The following is a 20,320-nucleotide window of genomic DNA, read 5'->3' on the forward strand; positions in this document are numbered from 1 at the left end:
TTAATGAAAGTTGTGAGACAATAAGTTATAATTGGTAGCCTTAATAAGAAATTTAACACTAGCTGCACCTGTGGAATATGATTTGGAACTGTGTAGCTTTCCCAAGCCTACCAGATCAAAATCTGTATTAGAAAAAAAAATACAGTGTTTTCCACCATGTGTGGTCCTTGCTGCCTATGTACCACTCTGGATTTTTGCGGACATAGATAAGAAATGGACAGTTAACAAGTAAAGGAGGCACTCAGTGTTTGGGCCTGTGGGAAACAGGGGAAAGCAAAACACTTTTTAATAGATTTGATTTTATGAGAAGGAAACAAGAATAGGGAAAGTACCCCAGGTTAGTTTAAACTAATGTCTAAGGCCCAGTGAAGAATGAGACATAACAAGATTTAAGGCTCCTGGAAAAAGATATGCTTTGTCTCAGGGTTGCTTTGCTGTGTTTCATGAAGTGCAACGTCTCTTACTTTTGTGTGATCTAGATAACACAACAGAACTCTTTTATTTCCCTCATAACTTCCTCTTAACATTCATGATTTTCTGCATTTGAGGCCCCTCACTGGGCTATAAGATTGGAATGTAACTGTTAATTTTAGTTCGTTGTCTCTGTGAAATGCATTCGGCTATCCACACGATATTTCTCATTTCTTGTTCCTTCAGCTTGGTGTATGCATAAAACACTCCATAGTGGAACTGCCGGTTAAATGCCAGCACGTTCATCTGTACCTGAGGAAGGAAAAAAACATGGACCATCAGCTTATGTGGAACATTCTACGTTAATGAAATAATATGGAGCTACAGACCAGCTAGTGCTTGCTTGGTGCTTATCTGTATTTAAATAGACAGTTTCCAAATTGGGTCAAAGAAAGGAAAGCAGCAGGAAATTTAGCAAGTCTAGAGGGAGAGTGTCACTTTGCAGAGAAAGGCAGGCAACCAGCAGTTTAAGAAGTTAAGTTTGGAAAAGTATAAGAGAAGCTCCAAATCTCAGTAGCACTGCTAGCACTGACTCACCGATTTCTAGGAGGACGTCATCTGTGTGTGTGTGTGTGTGTGTGTGTGTGTGTGTGTGTGAGTAACTTGGTAGTGGTATTGATTTGGCTTCTAGCTAGTGGGCTTCTCTCATTTAGATAAGATTTTCCTTGGCCACAACGGTTTACAATTTTCAAGTCGTTTTTTGGCTGTTGAACTCCTGTTCAGGGCAATGTCATACAGGACTCTGGAATCTGGACCAGGTGACACTATGAGTTTCCTTAGAAACTTGACATATAGTTAAACTGTTTAAAGAAAATTAAAAAAAAATTTTTTCTAAACTAGGGTACAGTCTGAAATGGAACAATCCCTTTATTCTTTTCCATTTAGGAAAAAGAAGAGGTTCCAAGTTCCTTACTCTGTTCTGAAAACCTCAACCAAAGCTGTCAGGAAGGGGAGGCTCCCCGCTGTCAGGAGCAGGCAGGCATTCTTCCTGCCAAGGGGGGCCCTTTAACAGTGGTTTTTGCAGCAGAAGGGCAAGAGTGTGGGCTTTTAAAACATCCCGAACGTATGAAACAACTTGCATTGCCTTCACTTCCTTCTAGAGAGCTGTTAGAAGATGTCTAGAGTAGGGCTTACGGGAAGACTCTGCTCTCTGGAGCCAGTCTGACCCTACAGTGTGGGTGAATTTCAGGCTTCTCTCTAAAACCAGTGGTTTTAGGGAAATGAATAAAACACATCGTAAAAAATTCTCCAGACGTGGGGGGCCCGCCATCGGGCTACCTGCCCAAAGTCCTCTCGTTGCACGTTTTAGTAGCCCATGAACTGGCTACAAGATTAAAGTACTCTTCTGCCTTTTCAGGGAAACAGAATAATCTAGGCTGGGTGGATTTCCACGCAAACAGTTCCTAAGTGTTGTAACTGCACATGAGTGATAAACCCTCCTTGAAGAAGGGATGGGTTAGAGGGTGTGCCCTTAAGAGTGTGCTCCATGACGGCTGTCAACACACAATCATGAGGGCATCCTGGCTTTGTTTCTCTGGGTAATTATGGACGAGCGACCTCACTTCCATATTCATGCCTGGAGAATCCCCTAGAGAGAGGAGGCTGGTGGGCTACAGCCCAAGGGGCCGCACAGAATCGGGCACGACTGAAGCGACTTAGCACAGCACAGCTGGCTCACTCCCGGAACTTCATGATGAGCACATCTGTCTGGATGGGACCATCCCACAGGAAGCCATCATCTGTGAACCTCAGGGCCTTGACGCTCCAAGGCAGGGACACTAACTAAGACCTGTCCAAGCTATGGACGTGCCTAGTCAGTTGGCCTGGTCAACTGTAAAGAAAACCCAAGGCATTAAAAAAAAACCAAAAACTAAAACCCAGAGTATGAGAAAAAGGGCGTAAACGCTAGGAACACTTCATTTCCACCATACCTCACGCTCATAAAACACATCCTCCAAAGTCTTTCCCCCATTGCTGTCACTTACGGCCTCAAACAAAGGCTTGTATACCTGAAAAGCAAAGGAATGACATTATTTTTTAAACAAGTTTTCACGTTTTATAAGCATAAAAATTATCTTTCCAGCAACATAAGAATTGCGCATCTATTTTAGAAAATCTATCCAGAAGGCCTGAATGTTTTTTGTAGGCTCTTTGGTCTCTTGAGGAAATAAAAAAATCCAAACAAGGAGAGGAGGGATGGAATTCCATTCTGTTGGCTTATTCAGGCCTACAAGGCAGGAGGCAAACGCAATTCTACGCTCTGTGCACACGGTTTGAACTAATTTCCACATTTGTCTCTTAGGGCTGGTTAGACACATTATAGAGGCTAAATGAGTGCTCGTGGGTTAATCAATAAGGCTTCACGGGTTTTGAGATGACAACTGATAAAATTCATATGGAAGGGGTGAAAACCACGGAGAAGCTCACATTTTAGGATTATGCTCAAGAGATGTTACAAAGGTTCATGCATTGTTGGTTGGCTTATCTTTCCCTGGGGGCAAAAATCCATAGGCAAAGATGAGAGGGGTGTCATTCTGGTCCTGGAAAAGCTCCCTGGAGGGTCTGTGTGTTACTGTCTGCACGTCAGAAGGGAGGGTGCCAGGGGATGTCGTTATAACCTTGAGCTGAGAAGCTTCAGGCTGTCCAAGAGCAGCCAGGTGCCGCAGTAAGAGAGGAGGTGGCAGCCCTCTTTCCCGAATCCTGGCCACCGAGCAGAGGGAGTGCTATGAACAGTGTGACCATTTCTCCCCTGTCCCTCTGGGAGACATTCTGTACCTAGCACTGTTTGTCCAGTGGGCACTTGAAAGGGCGGCTGGGGCAGGCTCTTTCACATAACTCTGACATGAGCTCACATTTCCACTGTACCAGTCCCTTGGGGAATTTGCTCTATCAAGCACTTAAAAAAAAAAAAAAAAGGCTCAAATGACCATCCCCTGGAGATTTAAACAAGTACTTGCTTGGCAGGAATCTTAAAAAACACACTAGCTTGGGTTAGAAACTCGATGTATTTCTTTGAGAGAGACATCATAGCAAGAGATACTGCCTTCTAGCCTATAAACATTATAACCGCATTAGATAAAGTGTAAATGTGATTTGTGGACTTCTAAAGCATGCGAGAGGAAAGCACGCAAGACATTCCAGGATAAGCACGCACTCCGTAACTGTCCGCCACCCTCTTCATCTGCTCGAAGTCCTCGGCCTGGGCCAGCAGGCGCAGCCCCTCGGGGTGGAGCTTGCCGCAGGTCGGGTAGAGGGTCTCCCGGTCCTCTTTGCTCAGCTCGGTGCCAAAGGAGTTCAGAGTGATGATAAACGCACGCCGGTCAGCCTCAAACTGAATTTGCAAGACATCAGAGTCAACGAAATTGAACCACCTACTAAATGCTCTAGATAAATTCATTTTCAAAACGATCTGCTTTCTTTCCAATCTATGGCTAATTATAATACAGACATGTGTTATTAACGCTCGCACAGTCTCTTCCTGCCACAGAGCAGCAATGCTGGCCAGAGAAGAAGCTCACAGCCCAGGCGGCCAGGGCATCCCACTCACTGCAGCTCCCAGTCTCTCTGTCATCAGTTACTCACGCATTCCTCTCCTGTAGGCTCCTAGAGTCCCAAATGCCTCCTCCATAAAAATCAGAATAAGACCTACTTGCTGGGATCGATTCAGAGATAGGACAAGATAATGTACACAGAAGGTCCTGGCAAAGTGTTTAGAACAAAAAAGTGCATGTCATACCAGTTAACATCCCTTTCTGAATGCTGACATGAGTTCAGTTCAGTCGCTCAGGCGTGTCTGACTCTTTGTGACCCCATGGACTGCAGCACGCCAGGCCTTCCTGTCCATCACCAACTCCCGGAGTTTACCCAAACCCATGTCCATCAAGTCGGTGATGCCATCCAACCATCTCATCCTCTGTCGTCCCCTTCTCCTCCTGCCCTCAGTCTTTCCCAGAATCAGGGTTTTTCCAATGAGTCAGCTCTTTGAGTGAGGTGGCCAAAGTGTTGGAGTTTCAGCTTCATCATCAGTCCTTCCAATGAACACCCAGGACTGATCTCCTTTAGGATGGACTGGTTGGATCTCCTTGCAGTCCAAGGGACTCTCAAGAGTCTTCTCCAACACCACAGTTCAAAAGCATCAATTCTTCTGTGCTCAGCTTTCCTTAGAGTCCAACTCTCACATCCATACATGACCACTAGAAAAACCATAGCCTTGACTAGCCAGACCTTTGTTGACAAAGTACTGTCTCTGCTTTTTAATATGCTGTCTAGGTTGGTCATAACTTAAAACAAACCAGGCTACTTACCATTGGTTTGTACTTCCCTGGTATTGGTTTTCTTCTTTCAAGTCCTAGGGTAGATATCAATAAATCTAAGCCTGTTGCTAAGGATCATGGGACTTGGCACAAGTGACTTTGCTCTCCGGACCTGTTTCCTTATTTGTAAATGGTGAGGTCTGACCACACGCTCTCTCAGGACGGGTCAGTCTACCCCAACCTGTCTCCTCTGTGCTGAGCCCTACTAGACACTGAGCTCCCAGCCCCACGTCCCACCTCTCTGTTTCATCTAACCACCAAATCCTTCTTGAAATCGCCTTCTATTTCTTCACAGTCATGTTGGTTCTGCTTCTACCCATGCTGACCCTTCCATCTCAGTCCGTCCCCCACAAGTACCTCTTCTGCCCGCCAGGGGAATCTGCCATGATGACCTTGGGCTAAGAAGACCTTCTCCATCTACCACCGAAAGCAACCTGTGCTTACCACATTATTTTAAAATCTCTGCATGTGCCTTTCATCCACTGCACTCTAAAATCTTTGAGGGGTCATGTCTGTCTGGTTCATTTTTGAATATCTACTGCCTGACACAGGAGGATCTTAAATGTTTACCAACTCCAACAGAATGGTCCACAGTCCTACCACTCTAAAATTCTCTAATATTCTCTACCATGTTGCTACCCGAGGTGTATTTCAAGGATTCGTAGCTTTGACCTCACTGGGAAGCTGGTTAGAAGTTCAGAGTCTTAGACTGCAGTCCAGACCTAGTGAACTAGACTCTGCTTTTGAAATGAGATCCCAAGCACGCTCATATGCACATCAGAGCTGAAATGAATTGCTCTACAGTATTATTTATTTTTACTAATTAACCAATAGCAAATCCAGACTTATAACAGATCTTACTGGAACTGTTTTGTTAGAACAGGTGTTTCCTATCAGTAGAGCGAGAGTTGGTTTCTTCTGTTTCTTTTGATTGCTCTCATGGAAATTATGGGTGCGTCAGAAGCAAGGAGAAGCCTTATATGGAAGCAAAGGCAGCTGCCTCTGGCTACTGAATCTAACCAAACCTGTCAGTAATCTTAGGCCTTCCAGGGATAAGAAAAGAAATGCAAGAGGGAGATTTCATGGCAATAAGAAACCCTGAAAATAACCAACAGGGCAGGCGGAGGGACAGTGGAGTTCATCGTCCCAGATGCTCTTCAGTGTCCTTTCTAGCGCCAAAATGTTAGAATCACAAGGAGAGAAACGGGCCGCGGTGGGGAGCGGTGCAGGCACCAAGGCGGAGGAAGAAGTCGCGCGGGCAGAGCGTGACGTCGCGGGGGAGCGGCCGAAGCTCCAGGTCCGGGGACGCAGCCGCAGAGGCAGAGGCGACAGGGACGGGTGGCTGGGAGGGAACCGAGAGGCTTCCCAAGCCTCGCCAAGAAGACAGGACTTCGACAGACGCCGCTGCTTATCTGCACACGCCGCTCACTTTCCACCTTCTGGTCCTTGTTAGCCCTTGTCCCCTTTGCCTACGGAGCACACACGCCATCTCATAATGCTCCAGGTTGAAATTCTACCTGCCTTTAAGGATCTCCTCAAATACAATATTTTTCATCTGAAGCCTTTCTTCTCTCTAACCAGATAAGATTTCCTTTGGCGCCTTATTATATTTTAATTTCCCTTTTATTATAAGTGTCTGTCTACCGCTTCTTCTAGCCTAGAGGCTGTGTGTGTGTTTGTGTATGTATTCTCTTTGTGAAAAGAGCTATAATTTTTGAATTGTAAAGAGGCCACCCTGTCTCTGACCGTCCCGAAGCAGACACTTTGCCATGACACCTGATGACGGAGGCGTGTAGCTGGGGTGGTGCTGGCTTCCCGGAAGCCCTCTATCACTTGCCGAGGGCAACCAGCCTGTGTGGCCCAGCGTACCCTAAACATCCTGTCTTTCCTTTCCCTGCAGATATTCAGGCATTGTAAACCCATAACGTATTTTCCGTTGCTGTTGCAAAAGATAGCTAGGCACTGTTGACAGATTCAAAATCCGTGTTCGTTGCTTATGACAGAGTTGGGCTGATTAGTTTGAAAAAATTCTTGCCAGTTCCTTACAGGAGGAAGGGTCTCCCTAGTGGGAGCAGTGGATAGAGGGGTCGATGGCAGAGGAAGAGAGTGAAGCGAACCAGCCCCTCCTTATCAGCATGTGTCCTGGCCCAGGAAGGTGAAACATACTCTGTGCTTATTTTCATGGCCTCATTAACCGTGCAGATCATCGGAAAAGCAGGAATGAGGCAAACAGTCCACTGCAGCACATTTGCCTGGGACGTAAGTCAATTTCTTTTTTTAAATATGAAGCCACAATCCCGTAATTAGGTCACATTTTCACCTGCAAGCCTAGGTTTATTCCCTCTTCCACTATATTCAATCTTTTGAAGTCTCTTATCAAATAAGATCAGATGAGAATATATACGGAAAAACTTCAAAATTCTAAGGGCTCTATGGTTGTGCAAACAAAAGGGGAAGTAATTACATGACCTGGGATATTGACAAAAAGCGGACACACCTTTTCTGATCATATCATTAGACATGTAATAATTGCACACCATATGTAACTGATATTTTTACTTAAGCACATAAAGTTAAATGGATTTTTATGTTTAACACTGCTTGAAAAAAAATCCAATAAGGTAGTATCTTGGGTATCAGGAAAGGACAAAGAGAACACAAGGTATATAGTATTTTGACCAAATCCTCCTGGCGATAAGTATTCTTCTAATACTGCTCTGTCCTTTTCACGTGACCAAGGATGACAAAGATGAAATTCTTATTTGCTTCTGGTTTTTAAAGCATGGGGAGTATGATCTTGCTTAAGAATTAGCACTTAGCGTCATATGGAAGGGCTGCAGGTGAATTTGATGTAGAGGTGATCTAGCACGGTAGATAAACACATAAGAACTGGGGCCGGATAACTGGTGTTCAAATCCTGGCAGCTGTTTGACGTCAGGCAACTTACTAGCCTTCTCTGCGCCTCAGTGTCCCCTCTGAAAGAGAGGTCCTAAGCTACACATCTCAATGTGCTCTTTTGAAGTCCTAGTGAATTCGTATATATAAAGCACCTAGGACAGTAGCTGGTATACAATGAATGTTAGCTATTAATACTGCCATTGTGTACCTCTGTAAGGCTATTCTTTTTTCTTTTTTATTAAATGAAAGATTATTCTATAGCACTTTACGATTTTTGCGTCACATTGCATAAAATCCCATAATAACTCTTCCTTTCCCCCATTCTGCCCCTCCCACTAATTTGTCCTCTTTATCCACCAGTCTGCTTCTTTTCTTGTTTTATTCACTGGTTTATTTTATTTTTTAGATTCCACATATAAGATAATACACAGTCCTTTGTCTTATTTCACTTAACATGCTGCTGCTGCTAATTTGCTTCAGTTGTATCTGACTCTGTGTGACCCCACAGACGGCAGTCCACCAGGCTCCCCTGTTCCTGGGATTCTCCAGGCAAGAACACTGGGGTGGGTTGCCATTTCCTTCTCCATCACTTAACATAATGCCCTCCAAATTCATCCACATTGCTGCAGATGGCGAGACTCCGTCCTTTTTCGTGGCTGAGTAGTATTCCGCTGTATATGCACTACACCTTGTTTACCTTTTCATCTGTTGATGGACATTTAGGTTGCGTCCATTCCCTGGAAATTGTAAATAATGCGACTATCCACACTGGCGTGTATGTATCTTTCCAAATTAGTATCTTTGCTTTTTTTAGATGTGTATCCAGGAATGGAACTGCTGGGTCACGTGGTACTTCTAGTTTCTTTCTTTCTTTTTTTTTTTTGAGAAACCCCATACCATTTTCCACATGGAGAAGGCAATGGCACCCACTCCAGTACTCTTGCCTGGAAAATCCCACGGACGGAGGAACCTGGTGGGCTTCAGTCCATGGGGTCGCTAAGAGTCACTTTCACTTTTCACTCTTCTGCATTGGAAAAGGAAATGGCAACCCACTCCAGTGTTCTTGCCTGGAGAATCCCAGGGACGCCGGAGCCTGGTGGGCTGCCGTCTATGGGGTCGCACAGAGTCAGACACGACTGAAGCGACTTAGCAGCCGCAGCAGCAGCATACCATTTTCCACAGCGGCTGCACCTATTTATGTTCCTAATTACAGTGGCGACGATTTCCTTTTCTTCACATCCTTGCCAATATTTGTTGTTTATATTCTTTTTGGTGATAGTCATTTTGACAGATGTGAAGGTTATTAATCTTAACATAACTCTTTCCCACATATTTGGTAGGTACAAAGTATGTGAGTCATTGCTAAGCCACAGGAATTATGCCATGTAGAATCTATACTTTGAGCCATAGATAATGTGGCTTTTTATAAAGTGGCTAGTAGTTAAATTTATGAAAAGAAAGTGAGGTGCTTCAGAGGGTCACTAGGCTGCTTGTATTATGTGCTCAGCATGTCTGGAACTCACTTTCTGACAACTGGCATGTCTTGAAAAAATATGTTTTGATGCCCACTGCCTATGTAATACAGATAGAGATAAAAAATATTTTTGGAGTCTTCCAAAGAGTTCTTACTTTGAGGACTGCTTTGACTTTAAATTTTCAACAATCTCTTTAACTGTAAAGGTTTAATAATTAGGTCTTTGAGGGGAGTTACTCTTATCAGGGGGCTTCCCAGGTGGCTCTAGTGGTAAAGAACCTGAACTGCTGGTGCAGGAGATGTAAGGGATGTGCTTTGATTCCGGGGTCAGGAAGATCCCCTGGAGGAGGGCACGATAACCCACTCCAGTGTCCTCGCCTGGAGAACTGCATGCACAGAGAAGCCTGGTGGGCTCCGTCCATGGGGTCGCAGAGTTGGACAGGACCGGAGCAACAATGCACACACACACTTTTATCAAATGCAGTGTCAGAACATTAGGTTACGATGTGTGCAGATGAAGCTACTTCGGCTTTTTCTCTTCTTCTGCAGTGAGTAGCTCTTATCAGGCTTTTCTTGAAATCAGAAGTCATTCAAATATGTAAATGTTAGTATCTACCCAGTCCTGAGGGTTCATTGGAAGGACTGATGCTGAAGCTGAAACTCCAATACTTTGGCCACCTGATGCGAAGAACTGACTCATTGGAAAAGACCCTGATAGTAGGAAAGGTTGAAAGTGGGAGGAGAAGGGGACGACAGAGGATGAGATGGTTGGCTGGCAACACTGACTCGATGGACATGAGTTTGAGTAAACTCCAGGAGTTGGTGATGGACAGGGATGCCTGGCGTGCTGGTTGCAAAGAGTCAGACATGACTAAGAGACTGAACTGAACCCATCAATGAAGCCAGTATAACTGATAATCTAATGATTAAGGATATTCTTTAGACAAAACTTCTTTGCATAGGGCAAAGCAAGAGCTTTCTAAGCCCAGTAAGTTTTGTTTTGTTTTGTTTTTTGGCCGTGCCATGTGGCTTCAAGGATTCTTAGTTCCCCAACCAGGGATTGAACCTGTGCTCTTGGCAGTGAAATCAAAGAATCCTTGCACTGGACCACTGGGGAATACTTTTTTTTTTTTTTAAAGATCCGAGTGAAATAGTAAGTCAGCAAGAAAGATCCAGGTAAAACAGTGCAAACTACGCCCAGAATTCCCCTCCCATCCCTTATCTCTGGCCTGAGTCTCCCGTGTGTTTGGAGACTGACATTTGCAAGCAAGAGGGCCTCTGGGTACAGATGAAAGTTGTGATGATGAAGAGGAATTAACATCAGTTAGAGAGGTGGGCACTGACGGTGGCATCTGCCATGCTGTGAGGAGTAAGTGAGCATGCCAACTGTGAATCACCACCCCTGGTCTTTCTGCGATGGTGCTCAAGGGTTGCTAGTGGAGGCTTTTATTTTAGGACTTACATGAGAAGTGCCACCCACAGTGGGTTTTGCTAACAAGTTGTGGGGGTTCCCAACAGGCCCGATATTGGGAGGGAACTTGGTGATTGTTATGGGTACCTATAGTCCACCAGTTGTCCAAACCATACTAAATTTTTAATGAATTATAATCTGTTTCCTTTATACTATATCCAAGTAAATCATGATCAAACTTCTATACACATTATTCTTTTTAAATTCCCAAATAGCTCTTCTCTGTAGAAAACTAGGAAAATACCACTGTTATTTGAAGACATCAAATGATACATTTAATAAAATATACTGCTATTTTATTTCTAGATAAAAGAACTTCTGAGAATTAAAAAAAAAGGTAGGATTATATAAATAAAAAGTGTGTAAGCCTGTTATTTGGCATAAAAAAGTCAAGGTCTCTTTCTTACCTCCAGAATGGGACACATGACTTCTGCTGTGACATCACCGTGATTCTTACAGAATTTATAGAATGCCTCGATGTAGGACTTAAAAAGAAAAACACAAAACAATAAAATGAACATATTTTCCTTTTGGAAAATTCTAGATCAGCTTTTCAAGACTTATTAAACTCTTTAATGAAAATTGAATTACTTCTCCCATAGGGAGATATTTTATAATATACTTGATGGAAACTTTCACCATGCAGTACACTGCACAGCCTAAAAAACAAAATTCTGTAAAAGAACAAAATTGAACTTATCATAGCTTGAAATAACTTACCAAGCACTTTTTTGCATGGCTCTTGGATTATTTCACAGTCAATTCTCACCATTCTAACAAGACTATGAAACTCTCTTATGAGCTCAGCAAATAAGTCCAGAATGGGCCCTATGAAAAGTCAAAGTCCTAGCGCTCGGGAGACACATTTGGGATGGCGCTGAGCATGGACAATGCATGGGGAAGGCCGAGTCTAGGCTGTAGAGTCAGGCAGTCTGCGTCTGAGTCTCAGCTCTGTTGCCCACTGGCTCGCTGACTTTGTCTGAGTCTCAGCTCTATTACCCACTAGCTTGCTGACTTCTACCAGCTAAATTTACCTCCCCATGCTTCCGTTTTCTCATCTGGGAGCGGGGACGGCACGTAGTTTTGTTGAGTGGATTAAATGAACTAATGCCTAGAAATGCTTATAACAGTGGCTTCTGTTAGCTGTATCTCAGGGATGCCTCCTCTAAGCCCATAAGTCTCTTTATAAAAAGGAAACTGCCACAATGCAGTGCCTTGGAGAGGTTTCATATGTTTCAGCATAAGAAGCTAGACAGAGGGCATGTCCATTCAGTTGCTCTGTGAGAGTGTCTAAAGATGCTGTGGTTGCATGGGTGAAAATGGATAGCCCCTTTGACTCAGCCCCTATCACACAGGGCGTCTCAGAGGGCAGCAGCACGGTCCAGACAGATGGCCACACTGCACAAGGTGGTGCCTGTGGGGTTGTGTCCACAGGTTGGCCATCCTTGGGTGCTGCACACTGTCAGTAAATTAAAACTGTGTGGGCAGGTTCACTGTGAAATTCACGGACTCTAACAGGGCTGAGGACAGAATGAAACCTCCATAACACAGGGGTCGCTGTGTGCACTGCTGCTCTGGAAATGGATTGGCATTGTTCACCCCACTTGTCTATCTACCTATCTGTCCATCCGTCCATTTGTCCATCCAGGTGACACCTTTTATGTGCCAGGTGCCATGTAAGAGCTAAGGATACAGAGAGGAATGGGATCATCTCAAGAATCTTGCTGGATGGGAGAACCTGACATACGTGTATTCAACTAGAGGACAAGTCAGGACTAAAAAGAGATTTGTTCCCATTATGCCTAACCTCATACTTCAGAAGTTGGCTAGCAAGAGCTAGTGCTAGCGTTAAGTTGCTTTCAGTCATGTCTGACTCTGTGCGACCCCATGGACTGTAGCCCACCAAGCTCCTCTGTTCATGGGATTCTCCAGGCAAGAATACCAGAGTGGGTTGCCATGTCCTTCTCCAGGGGATCTTCCCGACTCAGGGATCGAACCCACTTATGTGTACTGCATTGGCAGGCTGGTTCTTGACCACCAGCACCACCTGGGAAGCCAATACCAAACAGCCAAGCCGATCGTTGGTCAATAGAGTAAAAGTATTAGTCACCCAGTCGTGTCCTACTCTTTGCAACCCAGGCAAGAATAATGGAATGGGTTGCCATTTACTTCTCCACGGGATCTTCCTGACCCAGGGATGGAACCTGGGTCTCCTGCTTTGCAGGCGAATTCTCTACCAGCTGAGCTGCTAGCAAGTAAGTGACATCTAATGAAGAACTCTGGTTACAATGTATTATGTAACAAAGAACATCACATTTGGGGAAGCAGTTACCTTGTATAGTTTATTACGCAGGATTTCAATATTCAGTTCATCTAGAGCATTTTCAGAGGTACAGTCTTGAAAGAACGGAGCTGAAAGCAGAAATTATCATACAAAATAAATCAAAATAGGATTTTAAATTGTAGAAAATGTTTCGTGAATGTACCACCCTCTGCTCACCCCTAACTAGGAGACTGTACAGTGATGGGCACTTGACAGCCTCAGTGAAGCTAACAATGACGGTGACGGGGGAGTGATGACTCAGGAAGCACCTGCTCTGTGCCAGCCGTCAGTAAACACTGGATACACTTGAACATACTCAGTCCTCACAGCCTTGAACTACTCAGTTTATGGTTTCCGTTTTTGAAGCCCCTCCCCACATCAGCCAGCCGTATTCACCATTTGCAACCTTACTATGTACAAGTATGGAGCTGTATTAAAACTGTCCTAGTTTTTAAAACTCTTTGATAGGAAGAGAGTATTGTTTTCAGAATGAGGAAACTGGAGTGAAATGAATTGTCCCAAGTCCCTTGGTTGGGGGCGACAGGACCTGGTTTCATGCCTGTGGACCTGGGTTTTCAGACTCACCGTCTTTCAGCCATGCTATGCTCCTGGAGCAACCGACACTTAATAATGATGCAATTACTTTTCTTTTTAAGGTTTGTTCTAAATGGCAACTATTATGATGAATGATCAACAGTGAACTGCTATCATCTAGGTTTCCTGACAATGAAGACATAAAATAATTCCTTCAGCATTTTAAATGCTGCAACTATTGTCAGTGCCAAAGTATGACATTAACATTTATTTTATTACTACTTTAGGTAGTTTGACAGACACTCCTGAGCATCTCAGAAAAAAATGGCATTCCCAAACTTCTTAAAACAAAGGGTGTCCCAGACATAGCCTTATACAGACAGAAATTTAAAATGAAAAGGTAAGGAACTAATCACCTAAAACCCAGCTGGAAAATTTTTTGAAAAATTACAAGTTTTATCATTATTTGCTGTGATCAGGAGTGAAGCCTATGGGTTTGGAGGCTGGAAGATGAGGCCTAGCCCTTCTCTGCTACCAATGGTCTGCATGGGATCTGGGGCAGTATTACACCACTCATCTTGATCTGAAAAAGGAGGGAGCTGGACCAGATGATTCTGCAATGTCCCCTCCCCTTCGAGGAATCTGTACAGTATGACGCTGTGTTCATGGAGACAGCTGTGACTTGCAACTGCATTTTCTAATAGTGTGATAACACACACAAGCAGCTGCACGATTACTTATGCATCGTACCCAACGGTGTCTCGACCAGAATGGCATTGAAGAGGTCAGAAGGTGTCTCTGCAATGTTGACTGCTTCCATTTCCGTGAAATGGCCCAGGGGGTGGCACTTCACCAGAATGTCCTTCACGGGTTTGTTGTGCAGTGCGCCGTTCATCAGGAGAATCACGTTGTCTATCATGTAACTGCACCTGGTGTGGAAGGAAGACTCGGTCGTTAGGAAAACGATGAGGATAAGAAGCTTCCCGCAGCTTAGATGAAAGCAACGCACACCGCTCAGCCACATACTCGTTCACAAAGGAAATTAGATCTCCTTGTATTTTAAACTCTGGTGTATGAGCGATGTGGCTGGGGTAAAATACACGACTCCCAGAGGGAACTGTAGTTTGAAAAACCATATTCATAGTTATAATAACTGACCGGTGGAACCACCTAAAAGATGACCCTACACACTAATTGTCGTATGTGGAGGGTGGGGCTGGGGGCAGAGAGCCAGGACGGTGTAAAATTGCTTGATTTCTCATGGTGGACTATGGATTGACAAAGCTGAGAAGCAGAACTGCAGGGTTTCTTTCTACTTTAAAAACTGACTTTTGAAATCTGTGATGAAGCCCCATCTCTGAGGATTCAAAGTTTTAAGTATTTAAAATAAAAAGGAATAAAATTAAAATATTCGTTTTAAAATTAAAATGCTTTATTTATTAAAAATTAGACTGTTCCGGTCTTTTTCTCTTATAAGAGAGTGAACTTTCTAGCTTCTTCCCCCTCCCAGAGCTCCAAGCGTCCGTAGATTCACACTTTATGTGATTTCTTCCTTCAATACAAAGCCCTATATTCCAAGGATGTTCCAAACAATGAGGTTGAGAAGAGAGACACAGTCGCCTCCTTTGCAGCGAACATAGCTTAAGGGAGGTACTGGACAAGGACCCACTGGGATGCCCTGCAGTGCAGCACACCGGCTGCGTAGAGATTGTGGGGTGGTGTGCAGCTTCAGAGCCAGGCGTTTAAACCCGCCTGGGATCAGACTGATGACATGGTGGGATGGCATCACTGACTCCATGGACATGAGTTTGGGTAAACTCTGGGAGTTGGTGATGGACAGGGAGGCCTGGCGTGCTGCAGTCCATGGGGGAGAGTCAGACACCACTGAGCGACTGAACTGAACTGAACTGGGATCAGACTTCCTAGGGAGTGACGTCAGGCTGCAACTTGCAGAATGAGCAAGAGCTGTCCAAGCAAAAGCGGCTGGGAAAGGGGTGAAAGAGTGCTTCCAGGCAGAAGGGAGAACACATGGAAGGCCCCAGAGGCAGAGAGCCAGGAACAAGGACATCCTTTTGCCTGAGGCTGAGTGCTGGAGGTGGGGCCCAGACTGAACAGGCGGGGTCCTGAAGGACAAGATGAGGAATTTAGATCGAGGGCCCTGGGAGATGCTGAGTGCCTTTAAGGACAGGAGAGAGTTATGATCTACAAAGACAGGATAGGCATTAAAACAGAAGAGGGAAGCACACTTTAGTAAAATGCTTTTCAAAAGTTATACTGCATTTTTATTTAATTATGATAATCACACTGTGATGATAATAGGTACTATTATTAGTGAAATTTTAACAGACGAGCAACTAGAGGCCCAGACAGGTAAAAAATCTCAGCCATGATGACACAGCTAACAAATGAGAGAGCTATGCGTCAAACTCGGTCTGCTCCTGGAAACTTTCTCTGAACGCTCAGGTTATGTTGTGTTTAGTTGTCAAGGATGACGCATCGGTTTCTGGTTTTAACAATTAGAAGCTGGAGCTATTTGTTGAGATGCAAGCATTGGCGGAAGAGCAGGTTATAACAGGAGCAGGTTTTGGGCAGAGTGAGCTCAGATGCCTAGGAGGAGACCCCAGGCAGGCTTCAGACATCTGAGTCCTGAAGACAGCGGTGGGGCAGAGACAGTCAGGGGACCAGGTGCAGCGTGGGGTGGGTGGGGGGCAGTTTAAACGTAGAAGCAGGTGTTTGGGCATGCTTGAGGTCACACCTTCGAGTGCACCTCAAGAGTTCCGTCCTGAGAACTCTTGGGAACCCCAACATTCAAGGCCCTGGACAGAACCTCAGCAGGAATGACCAGACGGGAGCAAGAAAGCCACAGGAGGGAGTTCTAGGACATTTCAGAAAGAAGTCAAAGGCCACAGGAAAATCAAGGTGAAGTTGCTCAGTCGTGTCTGACTCTTTGCGACCCCATGGAATATAGCCAATTAGGCTCCTCTGTCCATGGGATTTTCCAGGCAAGAGTACCGGAGTGAGTTGCCAGTTCCTTCTCCAGGAGATCTTCCCAACCCAGAGATCGAACCCAGGTCTCCCACATTGTAGACAGACGCTTCACCCTCTGAACCACCAGGGAAAATCAAGGTGGACACTAAAGCCAAGTGTTCTCGGGATGCAGCCACTAAGAAGCCCTCTAACGCCAGAGCAAGCACATGTTCAGGGGGATTCGCTTGTGGAAGGGAAAGGGGAGAAGGCAGGAACCTGGCTACTGTGTGTTTAAAACGAGTGGGAAGTAAAGAGGTTTTGTTCATTTTGTTTTTTAAAAGACTTCACGCTACAGGGCAGCGGAAGGTAACTATGGAGACCTAGGGGCTGAAGGAACTTTGGACTTCCAGTTTTGGTGTTTTTTTCCCTAAAGAAGGGAGCGAAGAGAACATGATTAGGAGCTGAGGGGAAAGAGGCTGAGGTGGAAGAGATGGAAGGGACAGCTAAGTGATGAGACACAGTCCTCAGGTTTGGCAGTGATGGGACTCAACCTCTGCACAGTTTAAGCTTGAAAATAAAACACCTTTCAGGACTTCCCCTGGTGGTCCAATGTTAAGAAGCTGCCTTGCAATGCACAAGACGCTAGCTTCATCCCTGGTCAGAGAACCAAGATCCCACATGCGGCAGGGCAACTAAGCTCACATGCCTCAGCTAGAGCCGTGTGCTGGAAGCTAGACCCACGCAGAGCAGAGTCCCGCCGCAGCCAGAGAGGCCCATGCCCCGCAGCAGAAGATCCCACAGGTTGCCACTAAGGTCAGACACAGCCAAACAGGATAAATGAGTGTGAAAAAGGACAAACCCACCGTTCACTGGATGAAAATAAGCCTCTCCACTCAGAGGCACAGTCACTGGAGTCTGGCTGCCTGGGTTACGGACTTCCTGGGCCAGAATGCATTTCCAGCAGGAAAATAGTCTCCTGGACGGCACCTGAGCTTCTAAAAGTTATCCCAAGAAAAATTTTACCTAAAGAAGTTTAGAAGAAGGCACGTATCCCTTCATGAAATTGTGTAACTATGAAGTTTCTTCACCCCCTCCAAACAGCAGTGCCAAATTTAGACTTTATAGAATTGGAGAATCCTTTTTATCTCCTGAAAAGGATATTAAAATGGAAGTGCTTATTTAACTGTCCCTTTATGTCTCAGAAGCTATTACCTGAGAGGGGAATTGCCAGCACTTAATAATCTTAGCAGACTCCAGATGTTTAACTGTTCCCCACAGCAACCCTGTGATGTAGAAGCAGGGAGCCGCCAACATTCCCGATTTGCAGAGGACTATTAGGCCGACATTGACGGGGGCGAACAGTCAGTGAGAAGTCAGCCCACAGGTAACAAAACTCAAGCACATGCCTGTACAGCGCATGTGGGTGTGTGCACACATGGGTGTGTGTGTGCACATGTGTGTATCGGGTGCTTTTTTTTTAAGTTAACAGAGACTAGGTCCTACATTGCAAAGAGAAAGGCATACGGAGATTGAGTTGCTTTATTTCAATTCATTTAAGTGGCCTTGTTTTCAAGATGGGATAATAATGGCAGTTCTCATAGTTTTGTTCAGAAAACAAAGCGAGAACTCAAGATTGGACCACGGCAGGGGAGAGGCGTCTCTTTCCTCACCTCCAGCATGCAGGCACCAGGTGCATAATGAGTGGCGATTTGGGATGGATGGGGATGATATGCCCAGAAGATAACTTGTTCTCTCCAGACTGATCCTGATAACCTTCAGGGCCATGCCTCCAGTGGTTAGGAATGAAATCTCTAATGGGTCACTTGAATCATGTTTGAGTTTAAAGTCACATGAGTGATTCTATTCTTTGCAGCCAAAGATGGAGAAGCTCTATACAGTCAGCAAAAACAAGACTGGGAGCTGACTGTGGCTCAGATCATGAGCCCCTTATTGCCAAATTCAGATTTAAATTGAAGAAAGTAGGGAAAACCACTAGACCATTCAGGTATGACCTAAATCAAATCCCTTGTGATTATACAGTGGAAGTGAGAAATAGATTTAAGGGCCTAGAGCTGATAGATGGAGTGCCTGATGAACTATGGACTGAGGTTTGTGACATTGTATAGGAGACAGGGATCAAGACCATCCCCATAGAAAAGAAATGCAAAAAACCAAAATGGCTGTCATGGGAAATAGATGGGGAAACTGTGGAAACAGTATCACACTTTATTTTTCTGGGCTCCAAAATCACTGCAGATGGTGACTGCAGCCATGAAATTAAAAGACGCTTACTCCTTGGAAGAAAAGTGATGACCAACCTAGATAGCATATTAAAAATCAGAGACATTACTTTGCTAACAAAGATCCGTCTAGTCAAGGCTATGGTTTTTCCTGTGGTCATGTATGGATGTGAGAGTAGGACTGTGAAGAAAGCTGAGCAGTGAAGAATTGATGCTTTTGAACTGTGGTGTTGGAGAAGACTCTTGAGAGTCCCTTGGACTGCAAGGAGATCCAACCAGTCCATTCTGAAGGAGATCAACTCTGGGATTTCTTTGGAAGGAATGATGCTAAAGCTGAAACTCCAGTACTTTGGCCACCTCATGTGAAGAGTTGACTCATTGGAAAAGACTCTGATGCTGGGAGGTATTGGGGGCAGGAGGAGAAGGGGACGACCGAGGATGAGATGGCTGGATGGCATCACGGACTCGATGGACGTGAGTCTGAGTGAACTCTGGGAGTTGGTGATGGACAGGGAAGGCTGGTGTGCTGTGATTCATGGGGTCGCGAGGAGTCGGACACTACTGAGCCACTGAACTGAACTGAACTGAACTGGGTGCTTACCTAGTTCAAACTCCTCATGTTTCAAATACTTGTGCTTATAAGTAGTAACAGAGCCAAGACCCGAGTCCCTTCAGTTGGGTCAATGTTTCTCCCACTCATGGTCTAGACAACCATTCTCACTGAGCCCCTTCTAAATGTTTTCTTCTATAACTCTGACATTGGCACCTGTGAAAATCATGAAATGAAGTCAAAGTCACTCAGTCGTGTCCGACTCTTTACAACCCCATGAACTATACAGTCCATGGAATTCTCCAGGCCAGAATACTGGAGTGGGTAGCCTTTCCCTTCTCCAGGGGAATCTTCCCAACCCAGGGATCAAACCCAGGTCTCCCACATTGCAGGCAGATTCTTTACCAGCTGAGCCACCAGGGAAGCACGTGAATGAACCTAAAACTGTGAGAGTAAATGACATGATTTTAAAAAGTTTAGGTTTTAAAAAGACTAATTTTTTAAAATGCCAGCATTTCTTGAGGTTGTCAACATGTGTCAGGCATTACATGCAATACACACATGGTTCTACTCAAGACTCCCCACCAGTCAGTGCTTAAGGGCCACTTTACACAGAGCAATCAGGCTGTGGGGGTTCCACACCTTGTCCAAGGTCATGCTGCTGGAGAGGGGCAGGGTTGGGACTCTCCCACCAGAGCCCGGCTCCATTCAGACAAAGCAGCTTCGCCTTAGCGCTGTTCTTTTTCCTTCTGCCCCCCAACTTATTTAAGGATCTTGAAGCTAACTAAATTAACTTCCCGGTGATATAACTATCGAATTCTGAGCTAATATAACAGTTGCTAAATGGTCAGACACTAGAGAGAGCCATAATTCAGTGTTAGTGGAACTGTTCTATGAATAAAAATTTTAAGTACTTAAGTGTCATTAGCAGCAGCTGAGAAATGACTATCATTCCCTAAGCACTCTAGCACGAGACAGTTAGGCAAAGAGAGAGAGCTCTTTTAAGAATATAGTTAGGAGAGGGTCAGAAGAAAGTGGTCACATCCTTTCTGAAGACACATCTGCTAAGATGGTAGGTC

General features: G+C 44.9%; 1 protein-coding gene across 1 annotated transcript in view; it reads right to left on the reverse strand.

Annotated features, from left to right (window-relative positions):
• Positions 1–561: 561 nt before the first annotated feature.
• ATP6V0D2 (ATPase H+ transporting V0 subunit d2) overlaps positions 562–20,320 on the reverse strand; it is a 54,486-nt gene continuing 34,727 nt past the window's right edge. Inside the window, exons 3-8 of the mRNA XM_068984142.1 lie at positions 14,235–14,413; positions 12,960–13,039; positions 11,035–11,112; positions 3,626–3,802; positions 2,403–2,480; positions 562–723 (exon numbers count right to left, since the gene is read on the reverse strand). Coding sequence (XP_068840243.1) covers positions 562–723; positions 2,403–2,480; positions 3,626–3,802; positions 11,035–11,112; positions 12,960–13,039; positions 14,235–14,413 — 754 coding nt within the window. The remainder of the gene's footprint in view (positions 724–2,402; positions 2,481–3,625; positions 3,803–11,034; positions 11,113–12,959; positions 13,040–14,234; positions 14,414–20,320) is intronic.

The sequence above is a fragment of the Capricornis sumatraensis genome, chromosome 11, assembly GCF_032405125.1.
Source record: "Capricornis sumatraensis isolate serow.1 chromosome 11, serow.2, whole genome shotgun sequence".
In the NCBI taxonomy this organism is placed as follows: Eukaryota; Metazoa; Chordata; class Mammalia; order Artiodactyla; family Bovidae; genus Capricornis; species Capricornis sumatraensis.